The sequence below is a fragment of the Papio anubis genome, chromosome 1 (genome assembly GCF_008728515.1).
Source record: "Papio anubis isolate 15944 chromosome 1, Panubis1.0, whole genome shotgun sequence".
In the NCBI taxonomy this organism is placed as follows: Eukaryota; Metazoa; Chordata; class Mammalia; order Primates; family Cercopithecidae; genus Papio; species Papio anubis.
Genome location: NC_044976.1, coordinates 180968470 through 180988122, shown reverse-complemented (window position 1 = coordinate 180988122; position 19653 = coordinate 180968470). Strand labels below are relative to the sequence as shown.

The 19653-nt window shown below is 40.7% G+C and overlaps 1 protein-coding gene across 3 annotated transcripts in view; it reads right to left on the bottom strand.

The window, feature by feature from the left end:
- Positions 1–19653, bottom strand: part of STX6 (syntaxin 6) — a 99373-nt gene that overhangs the window by 28923 nt on the left and 50797 nt on the right. For all 3 annotated transcript variants that reach the window (XM_021929941.2, XM_003893441.3, XM_031658027.1), the window contains 4 exons: positions 15101–15163; positions 11596–11721; positions 9875–9981; positions 6339–6433 (listed from right to left, as the gene is read on the bottom strand). In XM_021929941.2, coding sequence (XP_021785633.1) covers positions 6339–6433; positions 9875–9981; positions 11596–11721; positions 15101–15160 — 388 coding nt within the window. In that variant the 5' untranslated portion in view covers positions 15161–15163. The remainder of the gene's footprint in view (positions 1–6338; positions 6434–9874; positions 9982–11595; positions 11722–15100; positions 15164–19653) is intronic.

Here is a 19653-nt window from a genome sequence, read left to right as displayed (position 1 = left end):
AGAATCTAACCTGGGGGAAGGAAAATACCCAACTCCAGTCTTCTCTAGCCATCCAGTTACACCTAACAGTAGAAAAACTGGGAAGCACTGGTGAGGTTCACAGGCCAGGGGCACAGGCTCACCAGAAGCTAAGACCTAATCATAGGACTAGAAATTGCCAACCCCCGACCTCACCACCCCATCTATGGTAAAAGTCTATTTACCACAGTTCCTTTTACCCAGTATATGGAGTCCACTTTTCAACAAAAAGTTATAAGGCACACTAAAAGGAAAAAGCAACAGTCCGAAGAAACTGAAAACGCATTGGAACCAGAGTCAGATACAGCAGGAATGCTGGAATTATCAGAAGAGGAATTTTTTTAAACTGTGGTTAATATGCTACAGGCTTTAATGGAAAAAGTAAACATGCAAGAACACATGGATAACGTAGGCAGAGACACGGAAATTCTACAACGAAAAAAAAATAGAGATCAAAAAGACTAACACAAATGAAGAATGCCCCTGATGAGCTCATTAGTAGGCTAAACAGAGAGAAGGAAAGGATCTCTGAGCTTCACACAATTTGTCAACAGAAACCTGAAAAAAGAAAAAAAGACTAAAAAAAAACCTGGCACAGAATATTCCCACAATGTGGAACAACTATAAGACTTACCATAACATCAATCAAGACAATGTAGTATTAGGAAAATAGACAAACAGATCAATGGAACAGACAGTCCAGAAATAGACTGACATAAATACAGCCAACTGATCTTTCACAAAGGAGCAAGTGCAATACAACAGAGCAAAGAGAGTCTTTTTAACAAATGGTGCTGAAACAACTGGACATCCATGCCAAAAAAATGAAGCTGGACGCAGACTTTACACCTTAACAAAAATTAACTCAAAATGTATCCACAGACCTAAATGTAAAATGCAAAACTATCAAACTCCTGGAAGAAAACACAGGAGAAAACCTAGATGACCTTGGATATGGCAATGACTTTTTAGCTACAACACCAAAGGCACTATATATCCATGAAATAAATAATTGAAATCGGGATGTCATTAAAACTAAAAACTTATGCTCTGTAGAAGTCACTGTCAAAGGAATGAGAAGACAAGCCACAGACTGGGGTAGAATATTTGCAAAAGATTCATCTGATAAAGGACTGTTGTCCAGAATGTATTATACAAAGAATTTTTAAAACTCACCAGTATGAAAACTAACATTGATTTTAAAAATGGACAAAAGACCTGAACAGACATCTCATCAAAAAAGAGATGGGGCTGGGCACAGTGGCTCACACCTGTAATCTCAGCACTTTGGGAAGCCAAGGCAGGCAGATCACTTGAGGCTAGGAGTTCAAGAACAGCCTGGCCAACATGGTGAAACCCTGTCTCTACTAAATATACAAAAATTAGCTCGGCGTGGTGGTGAAGGCCTGTAATCCCAGCTACTCGGGAGGCTGAGGCACGAGAATCACTTGAACCTGGAAGGCAGAAGTTGCAGTGAGCTGAGATCGCACTCTGCACTCTAGCCTAGGTGACAGAGTCAGGCTCTGTCTCAAAAAAAAAAAAAAAAAGAAAAACCATGAAAGAGATGCCAGGGAAGCATATGAAAAGATGTTCAACATTAGATGTCACTGGGGAAATACAAATTAAAACAAGAAACAATACACACCTATTGGAATGGTCAAAACCCCAAACAGTGACAACACCACATGCTAGCAAGGATGTGGAGCAATAGGAACTCCTAGTGGGAATTCAAACTGGTACCGCCACTTTGTAAGATAGGTTGGCAGTTTCTTACAAAACCTAAACATACTCTTACCATAACCATTCAGCAATCACATACCTTGTCACTTATCCAAATGAACTTAAAAACTTATGTCCATATAAAAACCTGCACTTTTCTTTCTTTTTTTTTTTTTTTTTTTTTGAGACAGAGTCTCCCTCTGTCACCCAGGCTAGAGTGCAGTGGTACGATCTTGGCTCACTGCAACCTCGGCCTCCTGGGTTCAAGTGATTCTCCTGCCTCAGCCTCCCAAGTAGCCGGGGTTATAGGCACACGCCACCACGCCTGGCTAATTTGCACATGGGGGTTTACAGCAGTTTTATTCATCATTGACAAAACTTGGAAGCAACCAAGATGTCCTTCAATAGGTAAATGGATAAATTGTGGTACATTCATACAATCGAATATTATTCAGTGTTAAAACAGAAATAAGCTATCAAGCCATGAAAAAGCACAGTGGAAACTTAGATGCACATTGCTAAGTGAGAGAAGTCAATCTGAAAAGGATCTGTGATATATGATTCCAACCATATGCATGCTGGAAAAGCAAAACTATGGAGACAGTCAAAGGATCAGTAGTTGGGGGATTAGGGGAAAGGACGGATAAACAGGTGGAACACAGGATTTTTAGGGCAGTGAAACTGCTCTGTGTGATGCTACAATGATGGATACATGTCATTTATACATTTGTTCAAACCCACAGAACGTACAATACCAAGAGTGAATCCCAATGTAAACAATGGTCTTTGCAGATGATTAATGATGTGTTAGTGTAGGCTGACTGTAACAAATGTACCACCGTGATGCTGGATATCAATAGTCATGGAGGTTATGTGTGGGGGAAGGGGGCTATATGGGAACTCTCTCTACTTCCTGCTCAATTTTGCTAGGAACGTAAAACTGTTCTAAAAATAGTTTATTAATTTTTAAAAAAGATTAAAATGCTTACAGTAATTTAAAGCCACTTTGCTAAAATGATTAGTTGTGATTCTTTCAGGATGAAAACAGAGAAAGTATTCCTTCTCCAACCCCTCCCTCAACCTCACACACTCCTATGTTTACCCCCTTCCCTCAGGCATCTCGCCATTTTCAGCACCAGATTTCCAACACTGAACCAGTTTCCACTTTTTGGCTTTCCATCAGCCTCGACTCACGCCCCCTACTACCCTCCAATCACTTCCTCTTCCACAACTGTATTAAGTAGGAATTTTCACCAAGGAGAAGCATATACCACATAAGCCAGCACAACCCGAGGATGCTCTTTTAAAGCCGTTTTCCTCTGAAGTGGCTACGCTGCCTCTATGAAGCATGAACTAGGTAACCCCAGGGAGCTGTTACCCCAGCAGACTTCTCAGCACTTCCCACAGAGGCTTCATGCATAGAAGGAACGGGTACTAACCACAGGGGCTTTTGTGACCTCAAGTGGAAAGTTTTAAGCAGCATTGCAAGCTCAGGACCTGCCTCAAAAAGTCAGAGGGGAACAAAAGAACTCCAATGGTAGTTTTTTCTCTCTCTCAAAATATTTTTCTCCCCTAAAGAGAAAAGATGAATGGAATGTCAGAAAGTGAGAGGGAAAAAAATCTCAGTATCTACTTAAAATAAAATACTTCTGTGGGTAAGAGAATACAATTAGTGTCTCTCTTGGGTCATTCAAAAAAGTAAATGTGGAGTCTTGGTTGCTTTCTCCCCATGAAGCAGACAACCATGGGGAGCGGAGATGGTCTGCCGCTGAAGAATCATGAGGCCTGTGTGTTCATAACTACGTAATCACACTTCATTGTGCCTCCGTAGGATTCCTTTATGTACAGGTTTGATCACAAAGCAGTGAACTTCTGCAAAAATTATGGAGCAGAGCAGAGACCAATACAAATTGCTTGTTTGTCAAATCGAAGCAAAAAGCACCAAGCAGGAGGAGATCCTTAGGGAGTATTTCTTTGGGTAGCAAGCAAAGATTAAAATGAAAACACAAGTAACCTGTCAAAAGTGAAGCACCATTCAGGATAAATGCTCTGTTTCCTGGCTCTTTTTCTTATACAAATATAACCAAAGTTATTACATTGCTTCCCCAATTTTTCTTTTGGGAAAAAGTAGAATAAAGCATAAGCAAACTTCAGTGCTATTTATACACACTGGGCCGCTTCTCACAATGCAAGTACTTTTCTAAATTATTCATACCCAGAATGCTGGGAAACAAAGACAGTGCATCTTTGTTCACTTGCTCTTCCCCAAACAGAACTGGTGCTGAAGTAGCTACTTGACTTTGCAACTAATACATACATGAGTGAGAGGCCTGGAGGTTAAACTGGTTATACAATTCTTCATTAAAACACTTTTTTTTTTTTTAAAGTAGAGGGGAGAAGGTAGAAGAAGAGACAACAGAGGGAATCAGAAAAGACTTTGCAAACCTTTCTCTAAATGTGTGACAGATGAACTAAGCTGGTGCCTGCTTCCCATATATGCACAGTTTCAGGCATTGAAGAGCCTGCTAGAAACAAAGATAGCTGTCCCTAGAGAGAAAGAAGAAAATGACTCTAGATAGGAGCTTCTCTTTGTTTTGGATATAATAGGTCCTTTGCCCCTTGGGGCCATTGCAATTTTTCTTGCCTTACAATTTCTTAAAAACATTTACTAAGTACCAATAAATACATGGTAAATCCAGTTAAGCACTTCTACTTTATTGGTATTTCATTTAATCCTCACAATTACCTGGAGAGGTAGGACTCAACCTATTTTTATAGAAAAGAAACTGAACCCTAGAGAACTGTTATGTAACCTGACTATGAGTTAAACTTCTAAAAAGTAAACATGCATATGTATTTAAATCTTGCCTCAAAAAGCTAACCTATTAGACCTTATAACATGTACCTGACAGTAGGAAACCAACAGAAGAATGAGGTGTCAAGAAACGGGATATTCTAACGCAAGGGAGGTGTTCTACAGTCAGGGAACATCCAGATTACCTCAAGGAGCATCTCAGTTTCTCCTTCCAGCAAGCCACCCCCACCAGATAAAGAAAAGATACCAGGCCGGGCGCGGTGGCTCAAGCCTGTAATCCCAGCACTTTGGGAGGCCGAGACGGGCGGATCACGAGGTCAGGAGATCGAGACCATCCTGGCTAACCCGGTGAAACCCCGTCTCTACTAAAAAATACAAAAAACTAGCCGGGCGACGTGGCGGGCGCCTGTAGTCCCAGCTACTCAGGAGGCTGAGGCAGGAGAATGGTGTAAACCCGGGAGGCGGAGCTTGCAGTGAGCTGAGATCCGGCCACTGCACTCCAGCCTGGCGACAGAGCGAGACTCCACCTCAAAAAAAAAAAAAAAAGAAAAGAAAAGATACTGGATTTTTTCAAATTTAAAATATATTATTTCCCATGTAAAGAGTCACTGGAACATATCTTATACAGTAACTAATCGGAAAATTGTTTCTTCATCCTCATCCTGGTGCAAATTTGCTGAAATATTTCAAATATAACAATTTAAAATAGATCCACACATGCCATCTTATTCTGAAGTAGTAGGTGTCTTTCTATCAATGAAAGAATGTCCAGGAGAAACAGTAACTGACTTAACTGTTGTTTTAAATAAGTTCCCTATTTTGGCAAGGAAATCTTAAAACAGTAAAATAAAGAAGGATTTTGTAATTGCAAACAAAGTTACTCTACTGGGCCGTGCGCGGTGGCTCACGCCTGTAATCCTAGCACTTTGGGAGGCTGAGGCGGGTGGATCACAAGGTCAGGAGATCGAGACCATCCTGGCTAACACAGTGAAACCCCATCTCTACTAAAAATACAAAAAATTAGCCAGGCGTGGTGGCAGGCACCTGTAGTCCCAGCTACTCGGGAGGCTGAGGCAGAAGAATGGTGTGAACCTGGGAGGTGGAGCTTGCAGTGAGCTAAGATTACGTCACTGCACTCCAGCCTGGGCAACAGAGTGAGACTGCATCTCAAAAAAAAAAAAAAAGAAAGAAAAAAAGAAAGTTACTCTACTGGGAAAAAACCAAACCAAACACCGTGGGGGAGCGCAAAGACCTTCTCCCGAGTTAAGGCTACAAGCAGCAGATAAAGACTGAACATACAAGTCTTCCATTCTCTGATTCTAAGGCATCACCAAAAAAAAAAAAAAAAAAAGTGCCATAAGAAAGGGATCAGCCAGGCACGGTGGCTCACGCCTGTAATCTCGGCATTTTGGGAGGCTGACGCGGGCGGATCACCTGAGGTCAAGAGTTCGAGACTAGCCTAGCCAACACGGTGAAACCCCGTCTCTACTAAAAATACAAAAATTAGCTGGGCATGGTGGCATGCAACTGTAATCCTAGCTACTCGGGAGGTCAAGGCATCAGAATTGCTTGAACCCAGGAGGCGGTGGAGGTTGCAGTGAGCTGAGATGGCACCACTGCACTCCAGCCTGGGTGAAAGAGTGAGACTCTGTCTCAAAAAAAAAAGAGAAAGGGATCTGTAAAAAAACAAGAAAGGGATCTGGATGGGCATAACTATGAGACAACGCCCCCAAGACAGAGTTCTAGAATTAAGTACAAATACTTAAGCTTTAAACACCATACATACCACTGGTCATATGAGATACTTTTGCAAGTTTCTTCATCACATTGTCCAGCCGGGACTGAGTGCTCTCCAATTCGTGAGAGAAATCTTCCAACATACTAGAGAGAAGCAGACACAGAAGGTCGCTGGTAAGCACGAAGCCTTGGCAGTGCACGTGCGCTGGGTTAACAGGACTAGGCCTCCATTTTAGCAAACAAAATAGGCAACGCTGGGTTTCAGGACCTCACTCTATTATCCAAAATCCTTGGGACAAGATAGGATTTTGATTTTGGAATTCTCGGGATTTAAAAAAAGCCTAAATTACATATGCTTTGCATTAGTCAATACCGCCAGGAGGGTCTGGGGCAGTCCCCGTAATCAGATACTTAATATTTCTGCAGAAAAAACTATGAGGAGTCAGAGTTGGAGTCAGTTCAGGTGAGGTTCTTCTGTAACATGAGCTTGCTGTAAATTTAAAGAAAAAAAAAAAAAACGAAAGGAGATTTTAGAGCTTTCTAGATTTCAGAACTGCAGACAAGGCAGTGTGGACCTGTCTATACAATAACACAAACTCAGTGGCAGTGCAATGTGGTAGAAACAATGCTATCTGAGGCAGACAGCCAGGCTTTGCCACTTGTTTACACCGCTACCTTGGACAACGTACCCTACAGCTCTTTGGGACTGTTTCCTCACCTGTAAAACAGGGCAATCCTATCAGCCCAACTTCCCTCACACGACTCTTGTGAGAAGCAGGTAATACACAAAAGCACTTTATGTCAATGAGTTAAGGAATGTACTTTGATAAAATAATCTCCTGTAAAGCACTATGTGCTTTATTATAAACCCAGAAGACCATGGCACTAACATCCCTGATGGGGTGTGTGAGTGTGTGTGTGTACACGCACATGCACATCTCCCCATCTGTCCTCACAGAGAAACCAGTATTTCCCACTAGGAAAACTGACTCCAGCAGGCTTACACTATTTGCTGTCCAATGTGCAGCTGGGAAAGAAAACCCCAAAATACGATTTCAGCAGTGCCTATTTCATAAGTCACTAAATATTCCAGACTTTTCAACTTTTGATTAGTAAATGATTATTCTGAGGCTAGAATGTAATATACCAATTAGTACTAACAGTCTTACTAAAAAGGCTATATTAACTCTGACAGCATCAATGGCAGTTAGAAACTGCTGGTCTTGATCTGTGCCCAACTAGACACCTGACAGTCTTGCAGGATTCAGGGCAACCAACTCTTTATTAAATCAACTATTACATGAACTCCATATTGACAACTAAAACAAGTCTTTGTCCCTTACCTAAATTTTCAAATTAAAACATATTTGGCTCATTTTAGATCCTGGCAGCATCTTGGTGCTGCAGTTGGCAGGCCTATCCAGACAGGGTCAAACTCTGAAAAGCAAGAACTACCTTTCTGCGCTGGGTGTGACTTTTCATACTGAAGACAAAACAGGCACATCACCCCACCTTCAGTCCATGGACACTCACCAACCAAGCTGCTGGCCCAAATCTATCTCAGTACCATCCAACAAAAATACGAATCACATATGCCATTTTACATTTTCTAGTAGCCACATTTTTAAAAATTTCAAAAGAAACAGGTGAAATTAATTCTGTTGTATTTAGCCTAATACAGTCAAAATACTATCATTTCAACATGTAATATAAAAATTATTAATAAGCTATTTTATATTTTTCCATACTAAGTCTTCAAAATCCAGTAAGCATTTTATCTCTGGAGCACATCTCAATTCAGACTGGCCACATAAAACTTACTTAACAGCTAGCCACATGTGGCTAGTAGCTATTATACTAGATAGCACAGGTCTAAGTCCAAATCCCACACTTTTTCCCAGTTATCTGTTATTTCTACCTTTTTAGAGACAGGGTCTCCTCTATCACCCAGGTTGGAGTACAACCTGGAGGTGCCATCATAGCTCACTGCAGCCTCAAACACCTGGGCTCAAGCAATTCTCCCACCTCAGCCTCCTTCCCTAGTACTTGGGACTACAGGTGTGAACCACCATGCCCTTAAAACAAACCCCTTTACTACTTTTCTAGTGAGCTGTGGATAGGGAGTGGAGGTAGGGGTGTGTCAATTCACCATCTTTAACTGGAAGTCCCTCAGACTCTATTACCCACTGCCCCGCCAGGCTGCTTCATCAACAGAGAAGCTCAGGCCATTAGTCCCTTCCCCTCCTCAAACTGAACTTTAGGGTCAGGACCCATTTTAGATAGACATGAAACAGATTCTGGCTACTCCAGCTTCCTGCCTGGTCTCCCTACCTGGCTCCACTGCAGCACATCATCTAAATCACACCTGATCACACCATCACTCCTAACCTCACCTCCACTGGTCTCTCATCATGCTCAGAATAAGTAGTCGTACCTCCTGACCATGCTGACAAGACCTTCCCTGGTTTGTTCTCTGCCTCCAGACACATGGAACCTCCCTGCTCCATGCATGTGTGCACCTCTCCATCGTCACAGGTGCACTTTCTTCCTCCTCGTCTATGCTCCCCACACCACCTGCCTCCACACCAACGCTCACCTCGCCTGGCTAACATCCACACATCCTTCAGACTTCAGTTAAACCCCTCTTCCTCAGGGACCTTGGGCTAAGTCAGGGCTCTCCAGGCAGCATGCACTGTCCCCATCACAGGGGCCCTCCCATGTCACTGCCATCATCTAATGACCCCTCACCACTCACACAATGTCTGTTCTACCCAGCAAGTGGCAAACTCTTTGGCAGAGATGGGCTGTCTTGTCTGCTCTGTTCCCTTCTACATCCCTTGGCTTCCAGAAGGCCTGGTGTAGAACAGGGGCCCATTAAGAATTTATAATGAATCAATGTGTCATGATAAACGTAATATCAAGACAGGAAAGTTTCTGAAATATCCTAGCGGACTGTTTTATTATTTTTCTCTTTAAAAAGACTTGTAAAATGATAAAGGTATCCTGTGGCAGCATTTAAGAATGCAGTTTTTGCCATCAAACTTCTGAGTGCAAAAGGGACTGTTCATAAGGAAAAACAAACTGAGGTTATGTTTTGTTTTTATTTTTTTGAGAGGAAAGAGTTTTTGTTAACTGGTGTTAAATTTGTAAGTTTTAAAAACAACAACAACAACAAAAAACACCAAAGTTACAATAATTTAAGATGCAAAGCAGAGTGTTTGCTCAATGTAGTGGGAGAGTCATAGGATGATAAAGTCAGCTCAAAAATCCCCACAGGTTACAGAGGCTTCTCTGCTTCACATTCCCATTCATAACTGTACTTCGAGTATCTGCTCAGAGAAATCTGTGTCTGTTTTTGGAGGTGTTTAAAAATAACAACAACTTTGCCTAAAGCCTGTAGTAAAATTTACAGAGCAGATTTGCTTCTTTTGGGGAGGCTAGTCTGCAAAACAGAATAAAAATGCAGCTACGAATAAAACAGCTTTTGATCTTACCAGCCACGTAGCTGCCAGGCTTTTTAGGGGTCTCGTAGGATGGCTTTGCCCCTGAATTTCACTGCAGCGAGAGGGGTGTCTCAATACTCACACTGCCTGTTCCTCCAGCTCCCCTCCGATGCGCTGGGACATGTTCTTCAGCACCCCGATGCTGCCAGAGACCAGCTCCAACTGCTCATCCTGCTGTTCCACGATCAACTGGTGCCAGAGAAATGGGAAATAAGCAATTAAAATCCATCTTACCTGGTTCCAAGCCCAGCAATCTAGCAGCTGCTAGTTTCTTTGCCAACTTGGGACAATTCACATTCAGAAGCAAAGCCCAGAAATCAAAGGACCAGACCGTTGCCTCTGAGAACACACTGCTCAAAAGGCTGGATTGTCAAGCTACTGATATCTCCTGCTGATCCAACTTGTGAACAGTCAGCGGGGCTTGAAACCACCAAGAGAGATTTACTCTGGTTGGCTGACGTCCAATAATGGAGCAGACAATGGCTGAAAGCACACGTGCAGATGACCACTGAGACGTGGGGATGTTTGGGAGGAGGAAGCCCATTGCCAAGATCAAGGTCTCAATCCACAACAGACTGCCACAGCTTAAATACAAGAGAGTCTGGCAAATCTCTGGATGTGGGGAACTATGCACACAGTCTCTCCTCCCTCTTCAAGGACAAACTAAAGGACGCCCTGTGGCAATAAGTTACCTCAAGGACAACTTCTGACTGACAAATATTTACTTTTAGTTGTGTTGCATTCTCCTCACTTTCTATAGAAAAAAATTTTCCTGGGTTTAATAGCAATTTAAGTAAACAACTGGTTAAGCAGACATACTAATGTAAAGAACAAAAGAACATATAAACTACATGTATACATAAAACACAATATTTAAGAATCAATAGTTTCAATGGGTATATGCTCATCAAATCCCCAGACACATTATCACTAACTTCCTTTTATTAATATAGCTACATATCAAAGGCAACACCAGACATAATCAACTTCATTTTCCTCCTACCCCTTAATCTACACAAAAGCAGTCAACTTTACATATAACAAAACCAACCAAGAGGCCAGGCGCAGTAGCTCACACCTGTAATCCTAGCACTTTGGGAGGCTGAGGCAGGTGAATTGCCTGAGTTCAAGAGTTCGAGACCAGCCTGGGCAACAAGGTGAAACCCCATCTCTACTAAAATAGAAAAAAAAAAAATTAGCCGGGCTTGGCGGCGTGCGCCTGTAGTCCCAGCTACTCAGGAGGCTGAGGCAGGAGAACTGTCTGAACTCGGGAGGCAGAGTTTGCAGTGAGCTAAGATGGTGCCACTGCACTCCAGCCTGGCGACAGAGCAAGACTCTGTCTCAAAAAAAAAAAGGAAACAATAATTTTCAATGAAAAAAATGAGATATCTTTCTGAAAGTATCTCTGCTGAGATGAACAAAGGTCTGTTTTTTTCTAAGAGAACTGAACTTGGTTCTTTTTTTAGAGAAAGGGTCTTGCTCTGTCACCCAGGCTAGAGTGCAATGGCATGATCGAAGCTCACTGTAGCCTTGAACTCCTGGGCTCAAGGGATCCTCTGGCCTCAGCCTCCTGAGTAGCTGGGACTAAAGGTGCGAGCCACCATGTCTGGCTGAGCTTGGTTCTCTTGAAGCAGTCATGCTGTGATTTTGAAACCCTTTACATATGCAATCATTAAACACAATCAACACAGGACAAGCTCTGGCTTACCCTGCTTGTCACTAAACCACAAGACTCCATGGCTGGCAAAGGAACTAAGGGGGTGTCTTGTTTCCCACTGCCCTGTCCTAAGCCCGGGGTCCTACCTGCTGCTGTGCCTGCTGCTCCTCAATGAAATGAGAATTGGCTCGCTGGAGCTCTCGGTCCAGGCGCCCGTATTTCTCTGCTGTTCCAGTGCTCCAGTTCTGGCTGCCACTGTCTCCCAGCAGTGCCTGTGTGAGCAGAACAACCAGAGGAGTCAGGAGAAACAAACAATTACTATCACTGAACAAGTGATGCATCAAGAGTGATATAAAGAGTTTTCACATTTCTTATCTATTTTTCCCTGAGCAAGGCTTTTATGTAGTGGTGTAGGTTGGTGCCTGGGTGGTACAATTTAAGGAATTCCAGGAAGGGCCCTCTATGTCTTTAAGTTCTCCCAATAGCCCTCACAATGGGCTTTGTCTCCTTAAAGTGCAAACAGATGCCTGCTAAATCAACAAACACCCATCTATATACTCTCTTATAATTGAAAAGCATTCAATTTCTTGTAAAAGAGCTCTTCCTCGTACCTGTGGAACTTCAACAACCCATAGGTTCCAGTCAACCTGATTCCAAATATCTAGAGTACTTTTTAAAGAAAAGTGTGACCCAGGGAAGTTTTGGGTTTTTTTGGTGGGGGGAAGGGGAGAGTTCTCTGGAATGACAAGAAGGTAAGCCATAGCTCTTCACACACAAATGCACAAGAACCATCAATGTCTGTTAAGTTTAATCCATGAATAGAATCTAGGGTCCTTCAGGCTTTCCAGATGATGACTGGGGGTTACTTTACCAGGCAGGTATGATCACAAGGAATGCCTGACCCTGGCAACCTAGGCAAGGGCTGCCCTAAAGTCAGAGTTCTCCACCAGGGCTCCCGGACACCAGGGTCGGGTTTCCCGAGTATGAATTCAAGGAAGTTTGCAGCCATAAACGGGTAAGGTTGGGTATGTCTTCCTCACATGAAGAGGACAGGCACGAATGTGAGAGCTCAGTCTCGGCAGTTGTTCTGACCAGATCCCGACAAGCCTTTCTGACTGGTCAAAATAACTGCTCACACCAGCCCCGCAGCCAGAGCCAGAAGACGCTAGCAACTAAGACTCTTTTTCCTTGTAGAGTTGCCAAATTTTCCTATCAGGTAATTTTTAAAAATCTCAGACACTATTAAAAGCCTGCCTGGTTAATTGGTTCTGTCTGAAAACCCTTCCAACAGCCCCATGATCTTCCTCCATGCTGACACTGACCTCTTCTCAGACTGCGAGGGGTGAACTCTATCAAATGGCCAGACTTCAGGGGCTAGGATGAGGGAAGCTCAGTTATTAGAAGCTTTTCTTACAAGAGCTTCCAGGGGCCCAGAGCTTCAGTCCAGTCGAGGCTGGATGGTGACTGTCTCTGGTGTAAAGCAGATCCAAGGCTTTTTGTGGGTGGCTCTGCCCTGACCTGGTCTTAGGGCTATCAAGACTGAAAAGATCCTGCTCATTCTGATCCAGATTCTAAGGACCTCTATGGAAGACATGAGGAACTAATGACAATTTTTTTTAGGGTCAGAAAAAGGCTATAATGCATCACTGGCCTAAGCACAGAGAACTGGGACACCACCAGGGCCTTGTGTGCTCCTGAGGTCACAGGGCTATTTTTCCTACGTTTTCCATGGTGTACACTTAGGCAGAGCTAAGTATAGGGCAAATAATCCACATTTTACTGTAAAATAGCTTAAAGTTCATTGGTCTAACCCCACATGTCTGTGATAATAGGATAGAGATTGAGAGAGGGCCCAAGGACTGGAAGATGCACCTGTGTGTGGGTGCCAGAGCAGGGGTGCTGGTGAGGCAGGGACCAGAACAGCGCCTGGTACCTGGCATGATGTGACAAGGCCCATGCCTGCTGGAGTGCTTAGAGAGCCCTGGCCCTGCTTTTCCTTGAAAATTTGCAACTTGACATTTCACTCATGGCCTAAAACAAAATTCCAAGCCATACTTGGACAGGCAATATATAAATAGATATATGTATATATATTTTACATAAATATATTGTGTGTATATATACACATTTATATATATAAATCTCAGGTACTATTATATATATTTATATAAGTTATATAAATATTTATAAATAAATATAAATATATATTTATATAACTTAAATATATATTTATATAAATGTATTTATAAATAATATAAATTTTATTTACATTAGCCCAACTATACTATCCAGAGAATAAAACATTCAAATTAAGAGTAACAGCATAGGCGTTACCAACCTCACTGTCACAACTACTTCAGGTACTTCCACTTCCTATAAGCTCAAGTGCAAATGAGAAGAGAACTCCAAAACTAGCCAACTTGAGGCCATTCACTAGCTTCTTTCAAGAGAGGGAGCCAGATGGAATGGACCAGCTAGTGGCTTTTCCTAGCTGTATTGCTCAAAAAGAAAGCAAATGAGGCAAATAAGATTAAAAAGCCAAAAACAAAACAATGACTTGAAAAATGGAATGCAGGAAAAGAAAACAGGAAAATTAAGTTAGGTAATATTTATAGAGCCCTCCCTCTTCTTCAAGCTTCCATAATATTTGTTTTCAAAATTAATTGGCTTGACAAATACCCACAGGTATGAAGTACTGATTGCTAGTTAGTAAAAACACTGAAATTTCTCAAGAGCCTACTCAACAGACAATTCATAACTTTCTGGAATCTTGATAAAATGAGGCTAAGACAAGTCATTTAAAGCAAATATTATCATTTTTCATGAAGTCTTTTTTACTGCTAAGGAAAATGGATATCCACAGAATTTAAAAACTACTTCTGTCAAAAAATCACCTAACAGTTTAGCAACAGGCAAAAAAATTCTATCCTATCAAAAAAGTCTAAATCAAATCTCAATCTAAATGAAAATCCAAATTCTAGATGACCATTCTACATTTTTTAAAAGGACTATATTTTAACAATTAGGAGCTTCTATTGATACGCCAAAGTATGTAATTTTTTAAAACTACTTAAAACAAAGAGAAATGTAATTTAACACACAAGTTTAAGGTTCCTCTAATGTCTTTATATCAAATGTCAATCCTTAGATGTCTAATGCATTTCATAGGTAGGCAATGTAGTAACTGCTAGAGAGCTAAAAAAAAAAAAAAAAACCAACCAAACAAAAAACAAAAAACCATGACACACATCTCTCCTCACTGTCAAGGGGCCTGGGGCCCAGCAGAAAGAAAGACAGTGAGTAATTATAGCCTTTCAAAGAACCTGGCACACAGAGTGTATTCAACAGGTACAGAATAAACACATTAAAAAAGTAAAAGTACTCTGTGATAAGTGCTAGAGTAAGGGTAGGCAAAAGGTGCTATGGAGCCCAGAGGAGAAGACCAGAGGGTGAGAGGAGGGAGGGAAACGCTGACAGTGTGCTGGGACAGGCTGCCGGGACTGTCACAAAACCTCCCATGGTCACACCAGGCCCTGCAAGCAGAAGTCTTCCTCTCGATTACACGATCCATGGATGGTCAGCATTTTTAAATTCCAAATCTCTAACTGTATGCTTTCTCTCATTGATAATTATATTCTGATGTTTTCTTACCTGTCTATTTTTCCTTTCGGCTAATGCCTGCACAGATGAAGTTGACATCTGATCTTTCATGTCCTAATGAGAAACAAGATATGAAAACAAATAAAAAAATCCTGAAACAAAATCACAGTTAACATTTCATATATTAGCAAAACACACCATTTATTATTGATTTTTTAAAAAGAAGACTGCATTTCTTGGCTTTATTTTCAGTCTCAAAAATAAAGAAAAGAAAAAGAAAGATGGTCCCTTAAAAAGAAGTAACCTGGATACTAATTTAAATAGGAGGAAAGAGAAAGGGAATTAACATTTACCAGGTACCTATCACAGGTCAGAAACAGTGCTAAACACGCACACACATTATCACTGAATTTTCACAAGGACCCTGTGAAGCTGGTACTATTTCCATTTTAAGGTTGAGGAGACCTAGGTCCAAAAACACGATGATACTTTCTCAAAGCCATATCACTAATAAAGAACATCCCTGGGGTACAAACACAAAAGCACGTGTTCAAGCGCTTGCATCTTTTTTACAATATATGTAAAAAACCATCTGCTTTTAGTATAAAGTATATTTACCATTAAACACCAAAGAATAACTTCCAAGTAGTGGTATACTAGGTCACTTATTTTATTTCTGAGTTGGATTCATGAAAGGTATAGACTACTCCTAACATCAGAGTGAATTTCCAGAGTAGTGTCAAAAATAATTTTGTATGGAATGAAAAATGAATAGATCCAGTACTTTATCTGAAGCAAAACATTTTATTAAATTTGAGTCATTTTGCTTATTTAGCTACAATCCAATGTACTATAGAATGATTTGAACTGAATACATGATAACTGCAACAAAATTTTTTAAAAGGTTGTCAAAATATAATTTATGCAAACGTCAAGGTATAAGACTTTTAGAAACTTCTTTAAAGACCCATGACAAGTAAACAGTAGATCAGACAGTGCCACCGCTTTTACAATCCCAGAACTGTGGTGAGTGAGTGAGAACCACCTGATTCAACTTTCAAACCACTCATCTAACCATTTAGCACACACTCACTGATGTCTACTATGTGGCCAGGCATACAGCAGTGAATGATACCAGCTAGGCCCCTGCCCACATGGAGTTCACATCATGATGATGTGCCTAAGTCAGTCATGTGAGTGTTGTTACAGATGCAGTTCCCCTGGATGTCACTATGCTCAGTGAAATAAGCCAGGCACAGAAAGACAAATACCGCATGTTCTCACTCATAAGTGGATGAGATTTCGCTCATGGTGGATTTCATGAAGACAAAGAATAGACAGGTGGTTACCTGAGGCCAGAAGAGTGCAGGGGGAAAGGAGGATGAAGAGAGGTTGATTAATGGGAAAAAATACAGTTAGAAGAAATAAGACCTAGTGCTCAACAGATCAGTAGGGTGACTATAGTTCAACAGTAATCTATCGTGTATTTCAAAATAGCAAGAGAATTCAAATGTTTGCGGCGTACCCTAAAAACATGCACAACCATTATATATTAAGAAATTTAAAAAAAAAAAATTTTTTTTTTTTTTTTTCTTTGAGACACAGTCTCACCACTGTCACCAGGCTGGAATGCAGTGGCGTGATCTTGGCTCACTGCAACCTCCGCCTCCTGGGTTCAAGCGATTCTCCTGCATCCGCCTCCTGAGCAGCTGGGACTACAGGCACACACCACCACACCCAGCTAATTTTTGTATTTTTAGTAGAGACATGGTTTCAGTATGTTGGCCAGGATGGTCTCGATCTCTTGATCTTGTGATCTGTCCACCTCGGCCGCCCAAAGTGCTGGGATTACAGGCGTGAGCCACCATGCCCAGCCTAAAAATATTTTTTAAATGTAGTTCCCTAGGCCCCTCTGAGACCTATGAAGTCAGACTCTTGACGGCACATTTTTAACAAGCGCCCCCCCCACCCCAACTCCTTGTCTTACGATGGAAATCTAGAAGCCTCAAAGAGAGACTGATCATTATGCTAGTATCTCCTGGACTGCAGGATTCCTTTTCTGATAATCAATCCAACAGCCTGATTTATTTAATATACATTAAAAACTACGCAGACCAACATTCACTAGGGGGATAATACATGCTTTTAAAAATATACTCAGCTGGGCACTGGGGCTTGCGCCTATAGTCCCAGCACTTTGGGAAGCCAAGGTAGTCGGATCGCATGAGGCCAGGAGTTGCAGACCTGCCTGGGCAACATAGCAAAACCCCATCTCTACAAAATAAATAAAATAAAAATATAGTCAGTGCATTTTATAATAGTCTTTTTTTAAAACAATGAACACATTACTTGCATAATAAAGATATCAACATGCACGTATGGAAAAGTGACATGTTAACCTTTGAACATTACATATACAACATACTTTTGCTGTTAGAAGTCAGTGCAGTCGGGGTAGAGACATTAGCTGAAAAGGAGCACAGGCACGCTTCTGGGGGTGCTGGTAACACTCTGCAATGCTTCTGGGTGCTGTTTAGATGGCTGTGTTCAGTTTATAAATTTATTAAGCTATATATTTAGGTTAATTACACTTTTCTACATCGTTGTATTTTAATAAATATATATTTTTTAATACTACTGGTTCCAAACAACGACTGGATGGCAAACTAGACCAGTACTTTGAAAATAAATTTGTCATTCTATACCATGAGTCTCAAAATATTCACTGCCTTGACCCAGGAATTCCACTAACAAGAATTTATTTTAAGGAAATAACATAAAAATAGATACAAAAAAAGGCATGCAGAGATGTGCACTGCAGTATTATTTATAATATGAAAAAAGCAGAAATAAGCAGCAAGTCCAAATAAGGGAACAGCAACACAAGCCACACAATGCAGTATTATATACTAGGCATTATGTACTAGGCATTGTGCTTATGAAGAGTTCAGTGAACAGACAATTCACAAAAAAACCCACAAATGATCAAACATGAATAGATACAATAACCCACTGGTAATCAAAGAAGTGTAGCTAAGAGATGTTTTCTCCAATTAGACCAAGAAAGATGAAAAAGACTGACAATACTTAGTGAAGGTATATTCTGATACTCTATTAGAAATATGACTGATAAGGTCTTTTTGTAGGATACTTTGAAAACAATTTTTTTATTTTTATTTTTTGAGACAGGATCTCACTCTGATGCCCAGGCTAGAGTACGGTGGTGCCATCACAGCTCACTGCAGCCTCAACCTCCCGGGCTCAAACGATCCTCCCACCTCAGCCTCCCAAGTAGCTGGGACTACAGGCATATGCTGCCACACCTATTTATTTTTTTAATTTTTGGTAGAGATGAGGTCTCACTATGTTGCCCAAACTGGTCTTGAATTCCTGAATTCAACTGATCTTCCTGCCTTGGCCTCCCAAAGTCCTAGGACTACAGGCATGAGCCACCGTGACTGGCTATGAATATTTAAAATGTGTATTCTCATTGAATTTTTTACGAAACAATTATGTAAGTTATGCTCACAAAGATGGTCACTGAAGTATGGTTTGCAACTGCCAATAATAAACAATAATCAAAATATCTACTGGTAGGTCAATGATTAAAGAAATCATAACAGAGCCACATTAGAGGAGAGGGAAAGATCATGATCTTTCATGTCAAAGACCTAGGTTTAAGACTTAGTTATGCTTTTTAATAGTTGCACTAAGTTTCCATTTCTTCTGTACATTTAGAGTAATATCCTTTGGGATCACTGTAGGGGTTAATAGAGGTAACACACAAAGCCTGATTAACAGTAGCCAACAATACAGCAAGCACTCAATGAACATTAACAGCAAATAAAAGTACGCAACTATTAAAAAGGATAGTCTGCTCCCGGGTAATACAGGACCCACTAGCTACTGAGCACCTCAAATGTGGTCAGTGCAACTGAGGAACTGAATTTTATTTTAATTAATTGATACTCCGTTATCAGAAAACTTTAAAGTATGTCTGGAAAAAATTGGGTTTGTGATTCTGCTTTTTCAATTGTAAGTTTTGTAAACTCTAAATACAGATCAAGTGTTTCCAATGAAAATTTCACATCTGAATTGAGATGTGCTTGAGTGTAAAATACATGCCAGATTTATTACAAAAACAGTTTTAAAAACTTAAATCTCTCATTAATATCTCTTACGTTGACTACATGTTTAAATGATCATGTTTTAGATATATCAGGTTAAATAAAATATAATAAGCTCACCTATTTTTACTCTTTTAACATGGTAACTAGAAAACAGCCCTTCTCTAGATTTACCTGCGTCATTGTAGGACTATGTCCACAATGTAATTTTTCATAAAAAAAAGTTACAGATTTTCATGCCACTGCTTTTTAAAAGTTTGCATATTTCAATGTCCATAAAATGGCTGTGAAAAATAAAATTGACACTATTACTAGGGAGTGAAATTAGAGAACAAAGAGGCATTTTCTCTTCTCTTTTACATCAAAAGTATTTGCATTTTATAAATACCAAGTACAGATCATTTTTAACCTAAGAAAATAAAATGCTATGATTGCATAATGGTATGATCACAACTGTGTAAAAACACAACTGCCCTG